At 41.4% G+C, this 26,846-nt stretch overlaps 1 protein-coding gene across 1 annotated transcript in view; it reads right to left on the bottom strand.

Annotated features, from left to right (window-relative positions):
* Positions 1–11,034: 11,034 nt before the first annotated feature.
* The window catches only part of LOC114042374 (zinc finger protein 391-like), a 16,688-nt gene continuing 876 nt past the window's right edge, over positions 11,035–26,846 (bottom strand). The window contains exons 2-5 of the mRNA XM_027861058.1: positions 25,431–25,601; positions 17,737–17,863; positions 16,827–16,922; positions 11,035–12,978 (exon numbers count right to left, since the gene is read on the bottom strand). Coding sequence (XP_027716859.1) covers positions 11,576–12,978; positions 16,827–16,922; positions 17,737–17,863; positions 25,431–25,589 — 1,785 coding nt within the window. The 5' untranslated portion in view covers positions 25,590–25,601 and the 3' untranslated portion in view covers positions 11,035–11,575. The remainder of the gene's footprint in view (positions 12,979–16,826; positions 16,923–17,736; positions 17,864–25,430; positions 25,602–26,846) is intronic.

Here is a 26,846-nt window from a genome sequence, read left to right as displayed (position 1 = left end):
TTCAACAACACGTTCAGCAAATATGAGTATTTCAATAAAGAACAGAAAAACAAGACTGTGCATGGAACTACAAATCTCCATTTCATCCAACCTGTGTGTACAGGCTTTTTTTTTTCAATTGCCCCTGTACTTAGACTAAGATGCATCTTCTGTCCATGACTCTGAAAGGCCTATTATCTATTTCTTTTAACACATACATACATACATATATGAGTGCTTGTATATATATACATATACATATGTAATAACAAAAGGTCAAGAATATCAAAAGAATTAATGGAAAAAAATGTAAAAGAAGGAGCTCTAACAGTACCAGATCTTAAACTATATTATAAGGCAGTAATTATGAAAACTATCTGGTACTGACTAAGAAATAGAAAGGTAGACCAGTGGAACAGAGTAGATATACAATCCACAGCAATAAACAAATATAGTTACCCAGTGTTTGACAGGTTTAAAGACTTAAGTTTTGGGGATAACAATTCATTATTTGGTAAAAATTGTTGGAAAATAGTCTGGCAGAAATTGGGCATAGACCAATATCTTACACCATTTACAAGATAAGGTCAAAATGGATACATAAGCTAGATATAAAGGAAGATATTACAAGAAAATTTGAAGAACATGGTACTTATGGATAGGTGAATAATTTATGAACAAGAAAGAGATAGAAAGTGTTGTGAGATGTAAAATGGATAATTTTTATTATACTGGATTAAAAATGTTTTGTACAAATAAAACAAATGTAGCCAAGATTAAAAGGAAAGCAGAAAACTGGGGGAAAGGGAGGGAATTTATAGACAGTTCCTCAGATAAAGGTCTTATATCACAAATATATGAATAACTTTGTCAAATCTATAAGAATGTGAGTCATTCCCCAACTGGAAAATGGTCAAAGGATATGAACAGGCAGCGTTCTGATGAAGAAATCGAAACTATATGTAGTAATTTGAAAAAATAGTCTAAATCATAATTTATTAGAGAAATGCAAATTAAAACAACTTCAAGATATCATTTTATACCTATTAGACTGGCTAAAATGATAGGAGAAAGTGACAAATGTTGGAGGGGATGTGGAAAAAAATGGGACCTTAATTCATTATTGGTGGGTCTGTGAACCAATCCAACCATTTTGGATATAAATTTGGAATTATGCCCAAAGAGTTTTTAAACTACCTATACCTTTTGACCCAGCAATACCACTATTATGTCTGTTTCCCAAGATGATTAGGGAAAATGGAAAAGAACCTACATGTTCTAAAATATTTATAGCAGCTCTCTTTGTGATGGCAAAGAACTGGAAATTGCAGGGATGCCCATCAACTGAGGAATGGCTAAATAAATTGTGGCATATGTTCATAATGGAATATTACTCTGCTGTAAGAAATGAGGAGCTCAATGATTTTAGAAAAACACGGGGATGCCTCCACGAAATAATGGAAAGAGAAATGAGCAAAATCAAGAGAACATTGTGTATAGTAACAGCAGTATTGTTTTAAGAACAACTTTGAGCAACCAAGTCATTCTGACAATTATAAATACCCAAATTAACCTCAAAGATCCTATGAAGAAAAGTGCTATTTGAATGCAGAAAGGAATATTGCTGTAGTATAGGAAATGATGAGCTGGTTGATTTAGAAAAACATGGAAAGACTTGGATTTATAAAGGAAGAAGCTATCTACCTTCAGAGAAACAGATGATAGGAGGAAATAAGCATAGTACAGTCTTACATATATGTGTATGAGTGTATATGTGTATATATGTGTATGTTTATAGATATCTATATATTCACACCTAATTGTAGCCTTCTTTAGAGTGGGGGTGTTTGGGAGGGGGAAAATAAAGTAAAAAGTGCAGAATAGAGAACAAAAGAAAACCAACAAGGATGCACACAAAAACTGGGCAGCATTGAAAACGTGTGGTATTTATTATATAGATTTTCTTGAAATGGATATTTATTGTTTTATATTGAATCCTCTTTTGTGGTCTGCTTCATACATGGCAATGTTTTTTTCTTTTCTCTTTTTGGATTTAAGTGCAAAATAAAAATTTTACCAAAAAATCTTATGGTGTAATTTTTATCATTAAGGACACATGTTCATTAAGATTGTCAAATATGATGAAACACCTGGGTTAGACCTTGGTTTCTGTCAGACTGCTTTTCAGTTTTCCCAACTCTTTGTAGAAGAAAAAGGATGAGGAGGAAGAGGAGGAGGAGAGAAAAAGAAGAAGAGAAGAGGAAGAAGAAGGAGAAAGAGGAGGAGAGGAAGAGGAGGAAAGAAGGAGGAGGAGGAGATGAAGTAAAAGATAAAGAAGAAGAAGCAGAAGAAGAAGGAGGAGGAGGAGAAGGAGGAAGAGGAAAAGAAGGAGGAGGAGAGAAGAAAAGAAGAAGAAGAAGAAGAAAAAGAAGACTGACACTAATTGCAGCTTTAGGAAAGTCAGCTTTAAGGGACACCTATTAACAGACTATTGCGGTAAGCCAACTGAGAGGGGATGAGTACCTTGCTTCTGCATTTGTATCAGTTAAAAGCAGCCAACACAATCATGTAATGTTGCTCTAGTTAATAGGCCAATCGTTGTTCTCAGAGGCTCAGAGGATTCTTCCCTTTCACTCATGGAACCTCCAATTTCACTAAAATCCTTTACAACCATGGGTTGCATTTTTAGAATGTTTTCCAAAACCTAATATCAACAAATTCTGAACATAAAACCAGACCTAGTGGAATTATGAAAGCAAACTCTTGCTCTCAATCTATGCCTTTCAAGTATGGGTTGGATTACAGGGCCACTGGGGATGCAAATATGAAGGCACAGACATTCCCTACTCCACTTTCCAAAGTGGGAGGCAACCACATAGGGAATGGTGGGCAGGGAGAAGCACTTTGATTGGGAAAATAACTGGGATGATGAATGGAACCACAGGGGATAGGTTGACACGGTCCACCCGGGAAGAATGACAATTTTGGTTCTAGTTGCCAGAACTGCAGAAGGGAGGCAGTGTTAGGAGCTGAGAAGCCAGGGCAGTGGGCAGGACAGACTGTAGGAGAGATTTCCTGAGCAGTGGGAAGAGATGGAAGCTTAGTGGCTGAAACAGTGGTGTAGGAGTAGCTGCCACCTGTCAGGACTGCAGGGCCCCAAGGAAACAAGGGGGTAGAAGAGATGTTTTCTACACTCCTGGTCTCCAAAGCTGGATCCTCTCCCCATGCTCCTTTCTCAACACCTTCCCATGTAACTTCAGTCCCCACAGAGTGGTTGAAATTGTTCCCTCTGAGGCTAACAGCGATCTCTCCTTTTTAAAATATTACCTAATTTTGATTATTTTTTTATTTTATATTACATTGGTTTCTAAATCTATCCCTCCTTTTTTCCTTATCCAGAGAGGAGTAAATGGAAAGAGGAGCAGTTTAGCAAAACTCACCTTAGGTGGCTAAGTAGCCTGAGGGAGTGGGTGTTCACACCCTTAGTCAGGAAAACCTGATTTCAAATCCAGCCTCAGACCTTTAGTTATGAGACTCTGGCAAATCACTTACTCTTTCTGTCAGCCTCAGTTTGCTCATCTATAAAATGGAGATCATCCAAGTACCTAACTCCTAAGGTTGTGGTCAGGATTAAATGAGACCCAGTGTTTCTGTGTATGTGTTCATTAGAAAAATCCAGCCCACTGTCCTGTGGGCAATAGGTGCCTTGGGGTGGAAAGTCCTGACAGGGCTCCCTCCATACTTGGGGACTATTTTGTAAATTGGAAAGTTTCCCAGTCTCTCAACAACTTTATATAGATGAGCTTTCCATGCTCATATTCATAGTCAATAAATATTTATTAAGCACCTACTATATGGTAGATACTGCGCTAAGTGCTTGGGTACAAATACCAAAGGGGAAAAAAAGATAGCTTCTACCCTCGAGGAGCTTACAACAGAATGAGGAGAACATGGATCAGCTAACTGTGGGCTTCTTGAAGCCAAAGGTCTCTCAACAGAACATGGTCTCCTTGTTGAAGGTCTTCACTAGCAATGTACTAGAGCATCATGTCTTTTTTTTTCAAACCACTTTTCTGAATCAAGGTCATGGATGGTTGGTAAGTCTGTCAGTCAACAGTCAATAAGCATTTAATAAGTGCTTACTATGTAAAAGGGGGGTAGCTAGGTTGCACAGTGGATAGAATGCTGGGCCTAGAGTCAGGAAGACCTGAGTTCACATCTGGTCCCTGACATATACTAGCTGTGTGACTGACCTTGGGCAAGTCGCTTAACCCTGTTTGCCTCAGTTTCCTTATCTATAAAAGTGAGCTGGAGAACACAGTGGCAAACCATGACTATCTTTGTTAAGAAAACTCCAGATGGGGTCAGGAAGAGTTGGACACAACTGTAAACAACTAGGCAACAAATGTTGGCACCTGAGAGACAAATACAAACAAAAAGAAAGACATGCCCTGCCTTCCCTTGTGATGGAGGGAACAGAACACAAAAACATGAAAAAGGAAGCTGAAAAGGAAGGAGGGATAGAAGCACCCACTCACTGGTAGGGAGGGTAATGATGTCCTGAGAATGAAGGGTGGCTTATCTAATTGTTGTTGTTGTTATTCAGTTATTTTTCAGTTGTGTCTGATTCTTTGTGACCTCATTTGGGGTTTTCTTGGCAAAGATACTGGAGTGGTTTGCCATTTCCTTCTCCAGCTCATTTTGCAGATGAGGAAACTGAGGCAAATAGGGTTAAGTGACTCTCCTAGGGTCACACACCTAATAAGTAACTAAGGACAAATTTGAATTTAGGTCTTCCTGACTCCAGGCCTGGAACTCTATGTGCCACCTAGCTGCCCCCTGCTTATCTAGACCCTTCCCCAAAATAAGAAATTCAAGTAATGGTCACTGGGGATGCAAATATAGAAGCCCAGACAGTCCCTGCTCTCTACTTTCCATCCAGGGAGGCAACCACATACGGAGTGGTGGGCAAGGAGAGGCCCTTTGAGAAAGTACCTGGGTATAGATCAACACAATCCATCCAGGAATAATGTCAGAATCAAGCTTTTCTTTCAACTGACAAATGGACTAAATGTAAATCATTCCATCACCTCTTTGATCTGAGGTACTATTGTGGTTTAGGGTGCTGTGAACCCTGAAATGTAAGGGTACTAGGGGGTCTGCCTGGAAAGAATTTAACCACTCAAGCCTTCTTTCAAAGTGCAGAGATATATAATAACACCAGTATGGGGCAAGATTTCTAGTGAATCTTCAAATTTGATGAGGATGGGACTGCTAGTTATATGTGAAAAAGACTGTAAGAAGATCTGGATGGTATTAAAGAGTGGCAAGTAGCCTGGGGTGGGCCAGATGCAGACAGTGACTTTTCTCACACATTTTCACAACCTAGTCCCTGGCATTTAGTCTGAGGCATCTAGCTCATCCCAGTCTACCTAGACACTCAATAATCCTTTTAACTGCTCTTTCACTGTGGCTCTCTGACCACTCACATCCTTTCGTTGTCTGCACCTGGACCACCCCAGGCTACTTGCCACTCCTTAATCTCACCCAGATCTTCTCACAGTCTTTTTGGTATATAAGTATCAGTTCTATCCTCATCAAATTTGCAGGTTTACTAGGAATCTTGCCCACCATACTGGTGTTATAATAAAACCTCAGTACTCTGAAAGAAGACTTGAGTGGTCAAGTTCTTTCAAGGCAGACTCCCTGTACCCTTGCATTTTGGGGTTCCCAGCACCCCAAACTACATCAGAAACTGAGGGGATTCCCATCAATTGGGGTATAGCCAGATAAGTTATCATATGTAATGTGACAGAATACTATTATGCTATAAGAAATGATGAAGGGGTGGCTTCAGAGAAATTCGGGAAGACTTACATGAAGTGATACAAAGTGAATTGAACAATTTACACAGTGATAACAATATAGTAAAGACAAATAACTGAAAGAATTCAATATTCTGATCAGTGAAATCATCAGCCATGATTCCAGATGCCTAATGATAAAACAAGCTACTCACCTCCTGACTGAAAAGTGAAGGACTCAGAGTGTAAAATAAGAAACCTTTTTTTTGGACATGGCCATAACTATACATATTTGTAAAAGGTGTTTTGTTTTTCTTTCATTCTCAGTTGGAGGAAAGAAAACAGATTCTTGCTGATTGAAAAAAAATATTTTTTTAAATACAGAAAAGTTTCAAAGGCCTAAATGGCACTTATATTGTCTGAATATGCACCGTAGTTTGGTAACATTTTTCTTCGAACACATCAGATACAAGTTTCTCACTTCTTGGTGATCTGTAGCTATTTTGGTCCTATAAAACACCAGCTCTCTGGTGCTTTCTTGGATCAGCTCTCCAACGTCCGTCACATTTGGAATTCATCGTTGGCTGTTGGGTGGTATGATCTGAGGAGGGTGAGCTCCTTCCTGCTTCCAAGCATGGAACCAGCCTCAGTCTGATCCAGCACTCCCTTACCCTGCTCCACCCTTTTCCATTGTCTCCGTAGGAAGGTGCCTTCTGCTGAAAGGAGCATAAGATTTTGAAAAGCGCTACCTTGCTTTTTGGCTTGTCCTATATCATCAGCCATCTGTTCCCCTTGCTAGTCATCTGGAGACCATTACGTAAGGAACATGAGTTCAGTAGAACAATGTTTACTCATGCATTTATGTGCTATCTGATGGAGACTCCAAGTTCTCATACATTCTTCTACCTCATTGCAGTCCAGTTCCTTGGGTATCACAGATTGCTCTCTCTCTTTCTCCTGGCATCACCATAACTGCAGTGTTTCCTGACATTCTGGACAAAGCATATATGTGCACATTAGTGGATTATTAGGCTTGTAGTGCATACCAAAAGCATAATTGGCCAGTATTACGACCCATCTCTGGAAAACACATCCAACCTGCCCCTGCTCACAATATGTCAATGTGTTGACATGAGTTCACACTTGGAACTTTGCACCATATCCATAGTGTCTGAACTTCTCGGTGGAAGTCCACTTCAAAGCCAAAAATTAAAGCTTGTAGACAAGGCAACAGGATTCACCATCAGTCAGTCCTCTGATGGGGAGTGCAATTGGCCTCTCGTGACCATCAGTTTCTTGGTACCAAACAGCTTCCAACCCTTTCCTTTATGTGATAAACAGGAAGTTTGCTTGGTTCTGAATAAGCAATACTGATAATAGGTAGGCTATTGATAAGGGTTTTTCCCCATTTGCCTACTATCACCAAAAGACTTTGCAAGATTTGAGACAATTTTACTTTTCTTTGCCTTTTTTGTTTTGGGTCTCTTCAATCACATGTACATGAATGAAATCCTTCAATGGTTTAGCAACAGTAGTATAGTTCTTTTTTAAACATAGTATTTTTCCCAATTATACGTAAACGTAATTTTTAATTTTCATTTTTTTTTTTATTTTGACTTCCAAATTTTCTCCCTCCCTCTTTCACCTCTCCCTCCCTGAGATGGTAAGCAATTTGATATAGGTTATATATGTGCAATCATGTAAAACATATTTCCATATTAGTCATGTTGTGAAAGAAGAAACAGACAAAAAGGAAAAAAATACATGAAAAAAAATGCAAAACAGTATGCTTGGATCTGTATTCAGATTCCACTAGTTATTTCTCTGGATATGGATAGCATTCTTCATCATGAGTTCTTTGAAATTGTCTTAGATCATTGTATTGCTGAGAATAGCTACATTATTCATAGTTGATCATCCTACACTATTGTTGTTACTGCGTAAATGTTCTCCTGGTTATGTTCACTTCACTTTGCATCAGTTCGTGTAAGTTTTTCCAGGTTTTTCTGAAATCTGCCCGAAGAGAAATATAGTTCTTTCAAAAACAAAAACAAAAACTTACAATGACCACCAAACCCAAGGAAAGTTATTAAACCGATAAAGTTTTTCGGGCATGGCCACATGAAAAGTGCTTCTACCTTCTCCGGGTAGTGCCCGTGCCTCGTTGGGACATGATGTGGCCTCCATGCTTATTGTAAGCTCTCCAAAATTGACATTTGTTAATGACTGCTTCAAAGCAACTTCCTCCAGCTGCTCTAACACTTCCCTTAGTCTCAGCCTTCCCCCAGACAATGATGTCATCAGGTAGTTTATGTTCCCAACTACTTTCTCCATCAGCCCTTGGAAAGTGGCCAGTGCCGTTAAGATGCTTTGGGCACACACTCGAGTTAGTAAAATCCCAAGGTACGGAAAAAGCATTTTTTTCCTTGTCTTCCTCAGACACAGTAATCTGGCAGTATCAACTATGCCTGTCCAAGGTTGAAAACCACTGTCTTCCTAGCAAATAAGCCAAGGCATCTTTTACCCATGGCATACTATACCCATGCAATGGATAAAGTGCTGGGCCTGGAGTCAGTAAGACCTGAGTCCAAATCTAGCCTCAGACACTTACTTAGCTGTATGACCCTGGGCAAGGCTCAGTTTCTTAGTCTGTAAAATGAGAATAATAAAAGCACCCACCTCCCAGAGCTATCATGTAGATCAACTGAGATAAATATAAAGCACTTAGCAAGTACCCAGCACATATTAGGCACTACACAAATATTAGTTAGTTAGTTAATGTTAGTATTGTTAGTGGTGGTGCTTATGTTTAAAGACCATTAATCTATTCATATTCCATTGTTCGTAGGCACTATCAAAATGGGCAAGGCATAAGGACTGCTGCTTTCTGTGATGATGCAAGTAACTAACACTTCACTGAGATGATTTCTGAGGTTTTGTTATGATACACAGAGGAAGCCTCCTAGGTCTTTCTAAGAAGGGTCAGCAATCAGTGAGGTGGAGTCTATGGGTTGCACATTGAGCACATCTTTCCTTCCACTCATTCACTGAGAACATCTATGTCCTCCTGCTGAGTGTCAGTCTCAACCTCTCCTTCTACTCTTGTGGGAATGGAGAGTTCCCAAACACAATCAGATTGGGGATCCAGTTCAGAAAAACTTCCCAGAAAAGCTTTTAGATTCCTTGTAGATTCACTTATCTCTCTTTGACAAAAAGAACCTGACTTCAGTTTGGTTTACCAGTCCCAGGAAACCCTTAAAGTTTTAGAAACTGCCTTATTTCCCTTTGAAAGCAAACTTCCCCTCCCAGCTCCCTTCATTATCTATTCTCATTGTCTGTTCAAATCACTCAGACATTCCAAACGGAAATTCTCACCTGGACCCTTCTCAAAATGACTCACCTCACCAGTCAACCGGCTTTCCCATTGTTTCACCTTCTAGTGGCCTTTGGCCATTTCTTACCCTTAATCCTACCTAGGTGCCACAAGGTCCGGGACCCAGGAGTTCCGTTCCCCCCAGCTTGCTGGCTACTCCCATCCAGATCTCCTCGGACCCCTCCTCCCATCACTCCAAGCTGCTTGGCCACTCCTAGACCCCTCCCCAATCTTTCTGTACTTAAGACTCATCTTTCCCCCAGTCAGGGGCTGGGAATTTCTCATGCCCCTAGAGGATGAGACCTCCACGGTTAGGAGCTGGGGTGGGGTTTGGGGCTGTTGTTGCCCTCCAGGCCTGGTCAGTTCTTCCGCCTCCATTCATTTGGACTTAAGAGGGAAGGCGCTCCCTTTTGCTGCCATCTCTCAGAATTCCCAGTTTCCTTCCAGACTCACCTCATTTCAGCTTCTAGATAAGGCTTTTCTTGATGCTCCCAGAGGACCATTCCTTGCCCTCCACATATTTTTTAAAGTGTTTTATTATTGCATTTTGTTTTCATATGAGCCATTTGACAAAGAAACCGGCCCTCTCTGCAAATTCAATCCTGGGCAGCTAGGCGGCACAGTGGATAGAGTGCCCAGCATGGAGTCACGAAGACTCATCTTCATGAGTTCAAATATGGCCTGATACTTAATAGCTGTGTGACCCAGAGCAAGTCACTTAACCCAGTTTGCCTGAGTCTCCTCATCTATAAAATGAGTTGGGAAAAGAAACGGCAAACCACTTTAGTATATCTGTCAAGCAAATCTCAAAATCGGGTCACGAAGAGTCAGACACGACTGAAATAACTAAACAAGGTGGCAACTGATAGTGTGTTAGATATGGAGTCAGCAAGTTGTGAGTTCAAATATGACCTCAGACACTTACTAGCTGAATGACCCTGGCAAGCCACTTAGCCTCTGTTTGCCTCAGTTTCCTCAACTATAAAATAGGAATAATAACAGTACTTCTTTCCCAGTGTTCATGTGAGGAATAAATGAGATATCTATAAAGCTCTTAGCAGAGTGCCTGGCATATACTAGGCATTTAAATGCTTGTTTCTTTCATGTGACAAAAACAATTTAGCAAAAACCTCCAATACCGTGACCCTGTTTGTAACGTCAACTACACTGTCTTAATAACCCCCTATATCCCTTCTGGAAGGAAGGAGATACTTTTCACCGTTTCTTGTGGGACCTTCACTGATTTCTCAGTTACGCTGACTTCTCATTGCTGTTAGCAATCCGCCAGTTTACACTGTGATCATCACTGTATAAGGTTTGAGGATTTCTGCTTACTTTGCTCTGCATTGATTCATATTGAATTCAGGGAGCAGATTGAAGAAACAAGCAAGAATAAACAGGCAAAACCAGGAGTTAACTGTTTGCTAAACTCAAGAATATAAATGCCTGGGGGGAGGACTCCCGTTTTGGACAAGTACTGCTGAGAAATTGAAAAATAATGTAAATTAGGCTTAGACTCACATCATATATCATATCGCAACAAACTGAAGATGGATTTCTGTGCTGACTACCAATCATTTATCATGAAAACAAAACTCCGAAGAGAACAGGAGGAGGTTTGTCCATAGCTGTGGCTCGTGGAGAATTTTTGACTGTGGCAGGATGGTTGAGGGAAGAGGTTTAATGATATTGATTCAAATTTTTTCAGAGTGATAAGTGATGATGATGTGGTTTTGAGAGGAGGGGTAAGTACATAGAACAAACAAAAATAAGATTCTGAGGGGAACAAAGACAAGGGGGGAGAGCTTTGGAGCCAACATACTGAGCAATTAATTATACGCTGTAAAAAAAAATAAATAAAAGAAGCAGAGTCTAATGGAGTTTCACCATTCCATGTACGAACTTCTTTATGTATGGAAAGTATTCTGTTTGCTGGTGTTTCTGAAGTTCAAGCTAACAAAACCTAAAACATTTTTTATTTAATGTACAAATGGATTATACAAGAAAAGTCACAACTCTCCACACCCTTTGGTCAGCCAACTCTACTACTGGGCTTATATCCCTCAAAAGTCAATGACAGATGGAAAGGTCCACTACATATTATTATATTCACAGCAGCACTTTTCATGTGGTAGCAAAGAACTGCAAACAAAGAGGATACTAATAATTGGAGAATGAGAGAAGAAAGTATAGTCTATTAATGTCCTGGAATATCATTGGGCAATAAGAAATGACAGACATAAGGCATTCACAGGAAAATTCATCGCATTTCTATGGCTTTACCGACAACATGAATTCTCCGATATCCTAGAAGGTCAGTGCTCCAGCTAAAGGCCTTCTTTCCCACATCAATTAGCTTCATTCCAATACAACTTCGATCATACCCAGGAAGATATGAACTGCAGATGAAGGCCTTCCTTCATCCATTACATTTATAGGGCTTCTCTCCGGTATGAATTCTCTGATGTGCAGCAAAGTGAAAATTCTGTCTGAAAGCCTTTCCACGTGGATTACATTTAGAAGTTTTCTCTCCAGTGTGAACCTTCTGGTGTAAAATAAGGGATGATTTCAGGATAAAGGCCTTCCCACATTCATTGCATTTATAAGGCTTCTCTCCAGTATGAATCCTCTGATGTACTCTAAGATTTGAGCTTCGGCTAAAGGCCTTCCCACATTCATTACATTTATAGGGCCTCTCTCCAGCATGGATACTCTGATGTGTAAGAAGGGATGTACTCTGGCTGAAGGACTTGTCACATTCATTACATTTATAAGGTTTCCCTCTAGTATGAATATTCTGATGTCTAAGAAGGTCTCTACTCTGGCTGAAGGCCTTCTCACATTCATTACATTTATAGGGCTTCTCTCCAGTGTGAATGTTCTGATGTCTAAGAAGATCTCTACTCTGGCTAAAAGCTTTTCCACATTCATTGCACTTATAGGGCTTTTCTCCAGTATGAATCCTCTGATGGACAGCAAGGTTGGAGTGATTTCGGAAAGCCTTCCCACATTGATTACATTCATAAGGTTTTTCTCCAGAATGAATTCTCTGATGTGCAATAAGGGAGGAGCTATAACTGAAGGCCTTCCCACATTCATTACATTTATAGGGCTTTTCTCCAGTATGAATCCTCTGATGTCTATGAAGGTCTCTACTCTGGCTAAAAGCCTTCCCACACTCATTACATTTATAAGCCTTTTCTACACTGTGAATTTTTTGATGTTGACTAAGATCTGTGTTCCGAAAAAAGGTCTTCCCACATTGATTACATTCATAAGATTTCTTTCCCACAAGAACTCTCTGATGTAGACTAAGAGATGAGTTATGGGTGACAGCTGTACCACAGTTATAAGGCATTTCTCCAATATTACGCTTCTGATGACTAATGAGATCTGGGCTCAAGTTCAAGGATGTCTCACAGTGTTCACCTTGAAAACCTTTGACTCCATGATGCTGGATAAGATCCATCTCCTCATTAAAGCTCTCCCGATGTTCACTATATTTGGAATATCCATTCCCTGAGGTGATTTCCTTACATTCAAACAGGTCGGAATATTGCTGTGAGCTCCTTCTACTTTCAGCATGTTCATGATGAATCTCTGACCCCTGATTAGAATTTCTCTCCAATGTATTATGTTCATCACCTTTCCCTTCACTGGGAGTTCTCCTGAGGCTCATTTTTAGTTGCTTTGAATGACTCTCCCAGCTGCCTTGTTTCTTCCCTGACCTGATATCGGAATCCCAGATTTCTCTCCATTTTAAATCAAAGGAAATGCTCGGCTTTTGTGTAGTTTCCTTCATTTTAGGCTTGGTCTCCCCATCTGAAGGAAACAAAAAGGGAAAAATATATTGCCTTCTTCTACTGGCAGAAAGAAAACTAGTTTACAGTTAGTGTCACTTCAGTCACCCCCTTTCTCCTCACTCTCCTCCCTCCTGACCTCCCCTGAATGCCCAGAGCACATCTAGGTTAGCCAGACATGGACCTACTATAGAAGGCCCTCCTCCCTCTCCCTCCCCTCATTCCTTCCCTTGGCCACCTAGAAACCATTAGTGTTTCTTGACTGCTAACATGGCTTGAGTAAGATAGGAGCAACCAACTTTATTCCTTTCCAAGAGATGGAGAACCATGAAGTCTTATCATCTGCTTTGCCATTGCCTTCTAAGGTCCCCCAGACCTCTGCCCTACCTCTATGCCCTCCAGATTACCTGGAACTGTTATCTGACCTACTGGTGCTATAACCAAAGGATCCAGGACATTGCTACTGATAATCATTTAAGATCAACTGAGCCCCAATAAGGCTTTTCTCTCTGAGTGAACTAAGAATGCCCCTTCCTGTGTCAAGAGCTTAAGCTGACCAAGAGCATTCTTACATTTATGACCACTAAGGTGCCTTTAACCCAGATACTTCCTTGAATAATGGGACTTTTCTTATCTTGGTATTTTATGGACATAGGCTATGTTGTGTCATGTTAATGGTAAAGGAAACACAGATATACTAGATCTATAATTTATACTTTGACATTCTCCTATCTTATTGTATTTACAATCTATTCAATTAAGAAAATTCCTTTCTCATGCTATGGTTAAACACATATGGAGACCACAAATCTGAGTAACACAGACATCCTGAGTCAGGGTTTAAATGTGCTCCTAAAATTGCTTGAGTCAGTCAGAGTTCAAGCTCTGGCTCCATGTACATGTCACTAACTTAAGGGAATAAATGATAGGAATTTACTTATCACCTAGCTTATTGTCTCTTTAACCAGCTTTCAGGTCGACACTATTCACCTGGATTTAGGACCTCTGGGTCTTTCTATTGCACTGAAGCTGAACATTCTGCTGTCTGTTATCTTCTCCAATTTGAGTATGAGTTCCTTGAAAAGAGGGACTGTCTGACCTTTTCTACATGGATTCCCAGAACAGTGCTGGGCACTTAGTAAGTTGTTAATGAATGGCTCTTCATTCATTCAGTTGGTCAAGAAGGAGAACCTTCAAACTTGAAATGGAAGAATCATGAATAACAAAATACCCCTACTTACAGAAGGATTTTTATAGAAAGAGCTTCCCATAGTTTCACACAAGATCCCCCCAACAAGCAGGTGACAGAGCAGGCGTTCTTTACACTTTACAGCTCAGAAAATGGACTCAGTGAGAGGACCAAAGCCACACTGCTTATAAGGGGGATGTTCCAACTCCAATGGCTGGTCCAGAGTTCCTTCTACAGCCTCGAACTAGCTCTCTCCACTTGAGCACGATCCTTTTTTCCAAAAAGGATTACTAATTACAATTTTTATTTTGTTCCAGTCAGTAAAGGATGTGTCTTATATTTCTGCTTTTCTGTGCTTTCTTGGAAGTTTTTTAGGCCCTAGCACACGGTCAGTTCCGTAAAGTTGCTATCCCAAGCTGAAAAATGGGCATATTCCACTCAATTCTGAAAAGATCAGTCTTTACTATATTGATTCTATAACATAACTGATTGTATGCTGTATTAATTTTATGATTGAGTCTGTATCTGCCTAAAGTCACCTTTCCATGTCCTTGAGTTGAGTTCAGGAATTTAACTTTCCCTCTGAGTTAGTTTGAAGACATAAAAAGAAAAGTTGTTATCTATCATATCTTCACCTCCAGCAGACATTGATTTGTTATCTTTAAACCCCACAAGTTAACATGGCACCACATCCAAAAGAGATGCCATCTGTCCTTGCCAGTACTTGAGAAGTTAAGGGAGATTTTATCCCTTCAAAGGAGACAGCAAGTCTGGAAGTTCTGATCCCATAGCTAAGATAACAAGATGCAGGTGGGGTCCCATAAAACAATTAGCATTCCTTAATTGTCAGAGAGGAGTTAACCTCACTTGAATGTCAGCCCACTTTTTTTTGTATAGCCAATAGTAATGTTCCACAACTACCAAGGCCCTTTCTTTCTCAGGAATCAATAAAGAGGGTCCGCTCCTCATTGGGGTCACTGGCTTTACTGAGGTGGCCAGCCTGACCAGCTTTGTTAATATACCCATAACTGTTAATAAATGTATCTTGCTCAGAGTATGTGCCTCAGTCTACCTTTATTACATTACTCGCGACCATTCCCTTCAGGTAATTGCCAGTGATTTATGCAGCCATCAGCTGGGGAAGCAACCCCTGGAGAGATGCAGATTGCAAACTACTTCTATAGGGGCTGCGTCTCTGCCCCCTCAGCAGTCTCTCCACTACTGAAGACCCACAAAAGAAAGCTCTCGCTATCAAAATCCTTGGCATTGTCATATAGTTCCATATCAGAAATGGATAGGATTTCATTAGTGTAAATGAGATTAAAGAACATGCATTGCCTCTGCATAAGGGCCATGAGACCTTTCCATTGGACTTAAAGCTACAAAAGCTCTGTATTTTGTCTCCGTTAGAAAATGAGCTCCTTGGGAGCAAAGGCTACCTTGCTTTTTAATTTATAATTCTACCCTCATTGCTTAATAAATGCTCTTTCATTTATTGATTCAATACTTTACCTTTACACTTCAGTGACTCTGACCTCACCTCAATGTAAGGGGTTCCCTCCCCTGAGTTAACGAGAGTCCACCAAACCTGACAATCTTCTATTTTTCTTGTCTGAATTTATCAATATCCTCATAAAATGCAAAGCCCAGAAATGGACATTCCAGTGAGATCACAACAGATCCCAGTACAATGGGCTTATCAGGACCTTCATTAGGGACACTGTGTTTCTATCCCTGCAGCCCAAGTTTAGAACAGTTTTCTGGACCTCCCTGTCTCATTTTTAACTCCACTGGTTTTTTTGCATGAACCATGCTCTAGACCATGGGTGGAGAACCTACGGCCTTGAGGCCACATATGGCCCTCTAGGTCCTCAAGTGCAGCCCTTTGACTGAATCCAAACTTCACAGAACAAATCCCCTTAATAAAAGTTGTGTAAAACTTGGACTTAGTCAAAGAGCCACACTTGAGGACCTAAAAGGTCACATGTGGCCTCAAGGCCACAGGTTCCCCACCCCTGGTCTAGATACATATCCCCAGCCTGTAACTGTGCAAGTGATTTGTTGAACCCATGTATTTAAAGGAAATGCCATCTTATCCAAGTTGGTATCCTGTTTATTGACCTTCTATCTGCTTCAAAGACTGCCATCAATGTGACCCATTCATAGAAGGAGGCAGACTTTATTCACAGCTATCTATATCATCCTGTTAAGGTGATTCAACAATCCTGGAAGCTAGGGAACAATTACTCTGTCTCATGCCCCTCTCAGGGCTTAGGTGATTGTTTTAACCTATTAGGAAATGAAATATGTTGACTCAATGACCAGTGAGGGGAGGTAACTCAGAAGAATGACTTCTGGGACAAAGGAGACCCCAAGTATAGCGAAAGAAAAAGCTTCGTGTCATACAGAGAACCATCTTCATTCATTGTTATTTTAGACATCTGTGACATTCTTTTCTTTTTCAAAGAATACAAAGATCCCACAAAAGAAATGAGGAAAATAACTCATGCTGACACAAAGGATTTATGAAAATGCTCAAAGCAGAAAGCCTCTGCCCTTCTCGAATGACCTTGGAGGCTTTGAGGAATGTGCTCTGCTCATTATTCCCAAGCACACTCAACATTTCCACATGAAGACTTCCCGAGACAAGAGGCCAGAAGCTCTTGGTTTCCTTCACTCACCTAGACCAGAGCTCTTCGTGTCTACTTGCTTCAGCATCCATGGTGTTTCTGCTTGGTCCACCTGGGAGATCAGTTCAGCTTTGGGAACTGGAAGCCCTGCTCATGGTAAATAAGGAAGGCCTGAGCACACAGAAAATCTCAGAATGCGGTACTCTTCAGGGAAAGGGGACATTCGGGGAAGGGCTGCAGGGTGGTGCCAAGAACCCCTTAGATATGCTGCTGGGAGCTACAGGAGAGGAGGGGGAAAAGTTCATTAAACCCATTTGGAATCCAAAAACCGGTTCTTTGCCCAGTGCCCCTCTTAAAAGCATGAGAAACACCCATGACTTCTAACATCTGCAATGGAATTTAAGGGAAATGTCTAGAAAGGATAAGGATAGACTTTCTCTGCTAGGCCCCTGAGGGTAGGATTGAGAGCAGAAGCTTACAAATGCAGGCCCCATAACAGGAGGGGCATCCTAATGATGAGGCAAGGCAGGGGCTGCCTTAGGAACTAGGGAGTTCCCTTCAGAGGAGATCTTCAAGCAAAAGTTATTAAGGAGGAGGCAGAGGAAAGGTGGGAAATTAGAGACTGGATAATCTCCCAGATGGCTTCCAAGTCTGAGATTCTTCAATTCTGGCTTCATCTTTAACTTGAAACTCCCTAGAAACATTGAGACAGCCTGAAAAGCAATAAATCAAACTCCCAGCTTCCTGTTAGACAATGCAAAGACTTCTATGTGAGAACAGAGAGCATTGGGGACCCTGACTCTTGGATAGAAAGAACTGAGGGTCCTCTGGTTTCTAATGATGGATAAATGCTTGATATACTGTGCAAGAGGTAGCAGGGGAGAGGGCAAAGGTATGCCCTACAATGCCAGATTCCAAAAGGTTAGGGCACAAGTGGGCTCAGAGGATGAGCTGTTCTTACCCAAGGAGAGCAGGCTCTGAGAGATCTCCAGCATGACATCCTTGTACAGTTCCTTCTGAGAAGAGTCAAGAAGGCACCACTCCTCCTGACTGAAGTCCACAGCCACATCTTTGAATGTCACAGATTTCTAAAATAACAAAAGCCATAGGAATTAGACTAGTTCAACAACCTCAATTTACAGAGGAGGAAACTAATTCAAAGAAGACCACAAGGCTCATAACTTAACATTTGAAACCAATCATCACTCCAGGAGCTAAATGGAATGTTGAGAAGAGCAGTTTGTCCTGGCATTTGGAAGGCAATTGAAAAAATGTCTTATTGTGAAGTGCTTGTCCCTGTGGAGATAGAAAGATGATGTGTCTTTTAGCTGTGATTTTTAAGGTTTTGTGAGGATCTACAGAGAAGATAGGGCACACAAAGTGATACGAATCTCCTTCCTCATCAAAACTGTACAAAGGGCTATTTTATAAAGAAACTTTGTAAAGCAAAGTCTATTAATAGTTTGTGAGAATCTGGAAAGAAAAAATCTATTCTGCAAAAAATATTTCTTGTGGCTAAGAGAGGACAAACAAAAAAGCGCAACATACTTTGCTTTCTAAGAAAGAGATCTGACTCTTTTCTATAGGAGAAATATGAAGAAAATTCTTTTAAAAACAATTTTTATTGGTACCTTTTGCATTATCTTACCTTGATTTCCCCCTGTGTCACTGCCCATCCCACCTCCCAGAAAGCCATCCTTTTAAACAAAGTTGTTGGGTTTTTTTTTAAGAGAAATAGTTTAATTGTTTGGGAGGGGTTGTTCTTTCCATTTGCATTGTTGTAGCTGTTGTATATAAAGTTTACTTGGATCTGCTTACTTCACTTTGCATCAGTTACACAAGTCCTTCCAGGCTTCTCTATATTTATCATATTCACTGTTTCCTACAGCACAATGATATTCCATTATATTCCTATGCCACAATTTTCTTAGTCATTCTCTAGTCAACAGGTATCTGCTTTGTTTCTGTTATTTGCTACTACTAAATCTGCAGCTAAAACATTTGGGTATATATGAGCCTTACATTTTGAAACTGATTTCCCTGGGATATATGCCTAGCAGTGGAAGCTCTGGCTCAAACAGGGGGGGCATTTTAGCCACTTTATTTGCATAATTCCACAATGTTTTATAGAAAGGCTGTGCTCAGTCACAACTCGACCAATAATTAATTCCCGTACTTGTCCTTCCCCAACGCCTCCAACACTGACTAGACCCATTTTTGATCATTGTATTTCTCTTCCTATTAGTGATCCAGAGCATTCTTTTTATTGTTAACTAGTTATTAGGTTGTTTAAGTTATTAACAATTAGGTTATTAATAGTTGGCAATTTTTCTTTTAAGAAATGTCTGCTACGTATTTTCATCAAAAATATATTGAAGGGGGTGGAGCCAAGATGGAGGAGGAAAAGCAGGGACTTGCTTGAGCTCTTCCCCCAACCCCTCCAAATACCTGTAAAAATGGCTCTAAACAAATTCAAGAGCAGCAGAACCCACAGAAAGACAGAGTGAAACAAACTTCCAGCCCAAGACAACTTGGATGGTTGGTTGGAAAGGTCTATCTCGTCAGGCTGGGAGAGAAATGCAGTTTAGTGTGGGTGCTCAGGCAAAAAGACCAGGCCACAGCAAACCTGAAGCAGGCCTCAGGGGGCTGAATCACGGGCAGCTGTGGTGGTTTCCAGACTTCTCAACCCACAAATGCCAAAGAAAACTTAGAAGGTCACTAGGAAAAATCTGTGACTGCGGTGAGAGAGAAGCTAGGTCCCATCCCCTCTCGGTGCAGCCCCAGGGCAGCAGCTGCTTCCTGAGCTTCTGGCCCACAGACTGAGGGAGAATCAAGTGACTGATCAGAGGGGGATTGCAGGGAGAAGGTGAGAGGGAATGAGTGAATCTTATTCTCATTGGATTTGGCTTAAGGAGGGAATAACATACACACTCAATTGGGTATGGAAAGCTATCTTACCCTACAGGAAAATAGGGAGGAAGGGGATAAGAGAGCAGGGGGACAATAGAGAGGAGGGCAGACTGAAGGAGGAGGTAAACAGAGGCAAACATTTCTAAGGAGGGACAGGGTCAAAAGAGAGAATAGAATAAATGGGGGGCGGGATAGGATGAAGGGAAATATACTTAGTTTTTCACAACATGACTATTATGGAAGTGTTTTGCATGACTACACATGTATAACCTGTATCGAGTTGCTTGCCTTCTCAATGAGGATGGGTGGGGAGAGAGGCAAGGAGAAAATTTGGAACCCAAAGTTTTAAAAACAAATGTTAAAAATTGTTTTCACATGCAACTGGGAAATAAAATATGCAGGCAATGGAGTATAGAAATCTATCCTGCCCTACAGGAAAATTGTAGGGGAAGGAGATAAGAGGAGCTGGAAGATAGAAGGGAGGGCAGATTAGGAGAAGGGGTATTCAGAATGCATGCCATCCTGGAGTGGGGGGAGGGACGAGATGGGGAAAAAATTTGGAATTCAAAATCTTGTGGAAGTGAATGTCAAAAACTAAAAATAAATAAATTTTTAAAAATATATTGAAAAATGGTTTTTGTTCTTCAATATTACTATTAATTGTTCATATCTCTTGGAATCCAAACCTTCAACTGAGAAACTTCATGGAAAGATTTCAGTTCCCATTCTCATCTGAGATACTTAGTTTTTTTCAAAAGCATCTTTTGTACTTGCCTCTCACTTTTCTGGTTACTAATTTACCTCTTATCTGTAGCTATGAAAAATATATGATCTTAGGCTCTTCTAAATTTTATGGCCTAATCTTTAATATTCAAGTCATGTGTTCATTTTCAATCTATTATGGAATATGCTATCAACTTTTGATCTGATATACAATTACAAAATGTTAAACATTGCAAACTGGCTTCCAAAGTACAAGATGGTTAGCAACTTCAAGAACAATTTAAATCGCTGGAGAAGTATTTCGTACTAATGGCTAGACTGAGCCAATATGAGAAACATGACTGTATTGCCCACGTCAATAGAGTTAACACTATAGAAAATTACCAAAGACATGCTTTACAGAGCTAGATAAAAAATAACAACAAAATGCATTTGGAACAAATGTGGGTTGAACAAAAGACCTCGGCAATCCATAGAAATAATGGGGAGAAAAGGGCAAGAATGAAAAGGGAATAGAACTGCTTGCCCCAAACTATATGATGGATCAGCAGTCATTAAAATCATTTGGTACTGGTTTAAAAAACATAGAAGTGGATCAATGAAACATAGGAGGCCAGAGATTCAAACATGGCTGTTTCTGCTGAGGGGACTGACATACTTTCTGTTTCCTAGGTTCATAATCTCAGCATTGTCCTGAATTCCTCAATCTCTTTTTTTCCCCTTTAGGCAATTGGGGCTAAGTGACTTGCCCAGGGTCACACAGCTAGTAAGTGTCAAGTGTTTGGTCTGAGGGCGGATTTGAACTCAGGTCCTCCTGACTCCAGGGCCAGTGCTCTATCCACTGTGCCACCTTGCTGACCCTTGATTCCTTCATCTCTTGTACCCACATATCCAATCAATGAATCCCAAACATTGATATTTCTCCCTTCCTAACATCTCTTGCTCCTGAGCCCTTCTCTCCACTCACAAGGCTATATAGGCATAGTTCTGCCCCTTCTCACCCCTCACCGAGATTATAGCAACAGCTTCTTCCCTACCCTAAGTTTTTCAGCACACAGCTATCAAACTGATTTTCACTAAGCATGGAACTGATCATAAAACTGGACTATGCGACCCTCTCTAGTGGTTTCTTATTGCTCTAGGATAACATGAAAACTCCTTTGTTGTTGTTCAGTTATTTTTCAGTTGTATCCAGTTCTTTGTGACCCCGGTTTGGGATTTTCTTGGTGAAGACACTGGAGTGGTTTGCCATTTCCTTCTCCAGCTCACTTTACAGATAAAGAAACTGAGGCAAACAGGGTTAAGTGACCTGCCCAAGGTCACACAGCCAGTAAGTGTCTGAAGCCAGATTTGAACTCAGGAAAATAAGTCTTCCTGACTCCAGGCCTGGTACTCCATTCACTGTGTCACCCAGCTGCAGAATCTTTCCTTTTAACAAAAAATAAATAAATAGATAAATAGATAAACAAATAAACAAACAAACAAACAAATAAAAGGGACAGCTAGGTGGTGCAGTAGATAGAGCACCGGCCCTGAAGTCAGGAGGACCTGAGTTCAAATCCAGCCTCAGACCAAACACTTGACACTTACTAGCTGTGTGACCCTGGGCAAGTCACTTAACCCCAATTGCCTAAAAACAAAAAAAACCCAGAATTTTTCCTTTTTTTTGAAGGAAACGTCTTTACTTAAGTATTAAAGACCTTCACAACCTGGGCCCAAGCTACCTTTCCAATCTCATTAGACATTACTCCTATCCTGCACTCCGTAATACAGCCCCCCTGGCCTCTCCATTCCTTACAGAATTTTCCATGTCAAGGCCTTTGCATCCACCATCCTCTGTGCCTACAACGTGCCTCTTTACATTCAACTTAGAAAGTTCCTGTCTTTCTTTAAAAGGCAGTTCAGACATCTGCATGAAGCCTTTTCTGATCCCTACCACCTGCAACTACTACTGCCTTTCCTCCCCAGCAACTTGTACTTAACTACTTTGTTAATATTTAAATGTACACGGATATGGATATATACTTTGTATACATAGGTATTTATATATTTGAGGTGTCTCTTGTTAAAATGTAATCTCACAACAACTAGGGATTGTTTCATACCTGTCTATTTACCGTCAGCACTTAGCATAGTTCTGGCACACAGAAGGCACTTAATAAATACTTATTAATTCCACTTCTTCAGTTTTTAGCCCCAAGTCGACCATTTGCTTTTTCATAGTCTCTATTGGCTTTGGAACCACTCTTGGTCAGGTACATAAAAATAATTTACTTGCCACCATTTTCAATTTAATGTTTTAAAGCTATAATTTTCAATATATTTCATGTCTGTTTCTTCTATAATTTCATTTTATTCCATCATTTCTCTTCTGAAACATTCTAGAGATTCTAATTCCATTTTTTTTGAGAGCTTCCTGAGAATTCACAGGGCTGAACTTGTTTCTAGGTGGACTATATCCCAGAGACCCAGGGATTCCAGGTGGAGCCATATGGCAGTACACATTGTCTAACCCTTCTTTCCTCAAAGGGCAGCTAGGTGACACAGAGTACCAGGCCTGGAGTCATGAGTTCAAACCTGGCCTCAGACACTTGGGCAAGTCACTTAACCAGTTTGCCTCAGTTTCCTCATATGTAAAATGAGCTGTAGATAGAAACAACAAACCATTCCACTGTCTCTGCCAAGAAACCCCCAAATGGAGTCACAAAGTGTCGGACATGACTTAATAACAACCAAAAGAGATGATGGGGGCAAGGAAAGGAGTCAGAGAGGTTGAAAATAAGAGCATGGAATTGTCTTATTTATTTGGTGTTAGAAATGCTAAAACGGGGCAGTTAGGTGGCACAGTGGATAGAGCACCGGCCCTGGGGTCAGGAGGACCTGAGTTCAAATTCATCCTCAGACACTTAACACTTACTAGCTGTGTGACCCTGAGCAAGTCACTTAACCCCATTGCCTAGAAAGAAAGAAAAATGCTAAAGCCCAGAATGTTCTTGAAGCTATCTGTTGACTTGAAGACAACCTCACAAGGTCTAGTGTCTTCAGCTGCTTCTTTTGAGCAAGCCAGAGAATTTTCCAACATGAGTCTAACTAGCAGACTCTCTGGATGTATATATCAAGGCCACTGTCAGAAAAGTAAGGACCCAGGGCCACAGATGAGAGGGAGCTGTGGGCAACTTGAGGAAAGAGAAGCTGAACAACTTACTGCCCCATGGCTCCCCCCGGAGCCCCTGTGACCCTGGGGTGGAGCCCACCCGGAAGCCAGCTCAGCTCTATCTGTGCCAGGCTCTGGTCTGGTCTTACCCTCTCCTTCTCCTGTGCCCCCTTAGCTTTCCACGCTCATGACATGTTACTCCCCCTCATGTCTTCTAAGTCCTAGTGTCACCAGCATCCTTACCAATGTCATTCTGTCCCCTCTCTCCCTGTCCTTCGCACAGGCTGTCCCCATGTCTGAGGTGCTCTGACATTCTCCCCCTCCTTAGTGTCTCCTTTGGAATTCTTGGTTTTCTTCAAGTTCAGTTCAAGTGTTCCCTATTTTGATAGGCCTTTCCCCAAGTTGTTAGCACCCCCCTCCCCTCAATCACTGTGTTTTCCTTGGGAGGGGGACAGGAGATACATCCCCTGTGTGCTTACATGTAGGCACATGTAGTCCTTCTGGCATTATATAAGCTCCTTGGTGTCAGACATAGTTTTACTGTTATATTTGTATCCCCAGTGCCTGGTGCACAGTAGGGTGCTGTTTGAATACTTATTGATTGTTGTTGACTAATTGAAGTCGATTTTAAGAGAGATGAAAGTAGAATTGAACACTAGGGTTCAAAAAATATCCACTTCACAAGTACAAGATAGAAGCATGGCTAGGCAACAGCTCAACTGATACAGATCTGGGGGTCTGAATGGACTACAAGCTCAACACAAGTCAACAGTGTGATATGGTTGCCCAAAAAGTTAATGCCATTTTAGGCCTCACTAAGAGAAGCTCAGGGTCCAAGACCTAAAAGACCCTGTGTTTGTTGCCATGGTCTGAAGGGGCCCTTCTGAAGTCTTGTTCTGGGTTCTATCTTTGAGGAAGGCCAGTGGGAAGACACAGAGCATCCCCAGGAGGATGAACAGAATGGTAAAGGGCCATGAGATGGGGCCATTAAGAATTGCCGGAAGGAAGTTTGGAGCTTTTATCTGGAGAAAAGATTTCGGCGGGACATGAACAGTAGCTGAATTTGAATATCTCAAGCACAGTCACAGAGAGGAGAGTTTGGACTTGTTCTGCTTGGCAGAGACATAGAACCAGGAGCATAGGGAGGAGTTGTAAAGACACAAATTTAGGCTCAATTGAAGGAAAAACTTCCTACCCAACAGAGTTGTCAAAAAATAGAATGGGTTCCCCTCATTGGAAACCACGAAGGATGTGGGGGTGGCAGAAGGCATTCTCATTCGGGCATGAGTTACAGAACTGACTACTGAGGCCCCCATCACCACTGAGATGCTGTGATTCTGGAACTCAATCATCACTGATAGGAGCTGAAAAGGTGTTTGTTCACAGGAAGAGATCAAAGCCGAGGGAAAGGACCCCTGGGTACTAAAATATTCACAGCAGTTCTTTTGGTTGCAAGGGCAAAAATAAAAACTACTAATACTAATAGTTAGCATTTATATAATTTGCAAGGCACTTTATAAATATTGTCTTTTATTTGTCTTTAACGAGATAATATTTGTAAAGTACTTAGCATAGTGCCTGGCATATAGTAGGTGCTTAATAGATGCTCCCTTCCCTCTATCTTCACAATATCCCAGGAAGGCAGGTACTATCATTATCCCTATTTTACAAATGAAAAAATTTAGGCTGAGGTGAAGTGACCTGTCTAGGGCCCCACAGCTAGTTGCTACTGTATTAGATTTATTTATTAAAAAGAGAAACAATCCATAAATAATGGTTCTGTATTGAATCTCATTCTGCTCTTCTCTTGGTATGAAAATGTTTGTATTTTCTGATGTTTGTGAAGTCTGTGGACTGACTGCACTTACCATGGATGGAGTTCTCTGGGCCCTAGGGGCCATTCGCTCTGGCTCCAGGCTCCCCTCTTGGGACAGGCCTGGATCCTCCACAGGCTGAGCTAGGGATGCAAAAGGATCCCTGAAGGGGAGAGCTCTTGCCCTTCCTTTCCCAGACCGGAGGCTGGCCATCTCCACAAGCACCTACAGAGAGGAAAGTCCCAAAGACAGTAAGAGCCCCAGGCCTTGTCCTAGGGAGACTCAAACCAAAAGAGGACAAAAGTAAGGGTCAGGTAGGGGAAACACAGAAAGTCAGAATAGAAACAATTTTTGACATCCTTTCTTGCTCCAATCTCCTTTGGAGAACCATGAAGTAGGAAGGGCTTTGGTGTCCCAGATGGGATGAAAGAAGCCAGAGCACTCACTGTATCCAGAATCAGATCTTTCCATCCATACCCTCTCCCTTCCCAGTCTCCTTCCACCCCCTTCCCCAACCCCCACCCTCCAAGCACATAGGAGTATCTAAAGCCAAGAGCTCTTAATCATTTGAGTCATGGATTCCTATGAGAGTCTGGTGAGGTCTATGGACAGGGGACCCCTTTTCAGAATGATATGCTTAAATGCATAAAATAAAATAAAGGATTACAAAGGAAATCAGTCATATTCAAATACAGTTACGGAAATATTTTTTAAATTCGCCCCAGGCTAAGAACTCTTGGTCTAAACACCCAATTTTTTTTTTTTTTTAATCCAAGAGGGAGGGATGCGAGGGAAGTTTGGTGATGGGGAGGGCCCTGGCACTGGCAGGCTTGGAAATGGACAGGGTAAAGTGGAGGCTTGGAGACAAGATTTCTTCTAGGAGTAAAGTGGCTGGAAGCTCAGACTGCTGAGTCTAGGGCAAGGAGTACAGGATTAGGCTAGGATCCAAGGGGAGGGGGATGCTGGGAGAGAAACCCTGAGTGCTCAGGAGTGAGGGCTGTAAAAGAAGACAGGAAGCCTAAATAGAGAATGGGTCTGGGAGGCAGAAGGGCAGCTAGATGGCTCAGAGGAGGGAGAACTTGAGTTCAAATCTGGCCTTAGACACTTACTAGCTGTGTGACCTTGGGCAAGTCACTTAACCTCTGTTTGCCTTAATCCACTGGAGAAGGAAATAAACCATTCCAGGATCTTTGCCAAGAAAATTCCATGGGCAGTAGGGTGCACTGGGTCATGAAGAGTCAGGCACGACTGAACAAGTGGGAGCCAGGACAACAGGACGCTGTAACAGCCTAGAGAATATGGGGCAAGGACACCGGGGAGGGGAGCTTGGGCTTGCCCGAGTGAGCTGAAAGACTGGACAGGCTGCAGGCAAGACCCCTGACTCCCGTAAGTGGGAGAGGATGTCTGAATCCAAACAGGACCCAGCTGAAGGAGAGGGGGCAGTGCTAAAGGACGGATGTCTAGGGGGGG

The sequence above is a fragment of the Vombatus ursinus genome, unplaced genomic scaffold (genome assembly GCF_900497805.2).
Source record: "Vombatus ursinus unplaced genomic scaffold, bare-nosed wombat genome assembly UNPS02014417.1, whole genome shotgun sequence".
NCBI classification, from domain to species: Eukaryota; Metazoa; Chordata; class Mammalia; order Diprotodontia; family Vombatidae; genus Vombatus; species Vombatus ursinus.
This window is presented reverse-complemented; position numbering and strand designations above follow the sequence as displayed.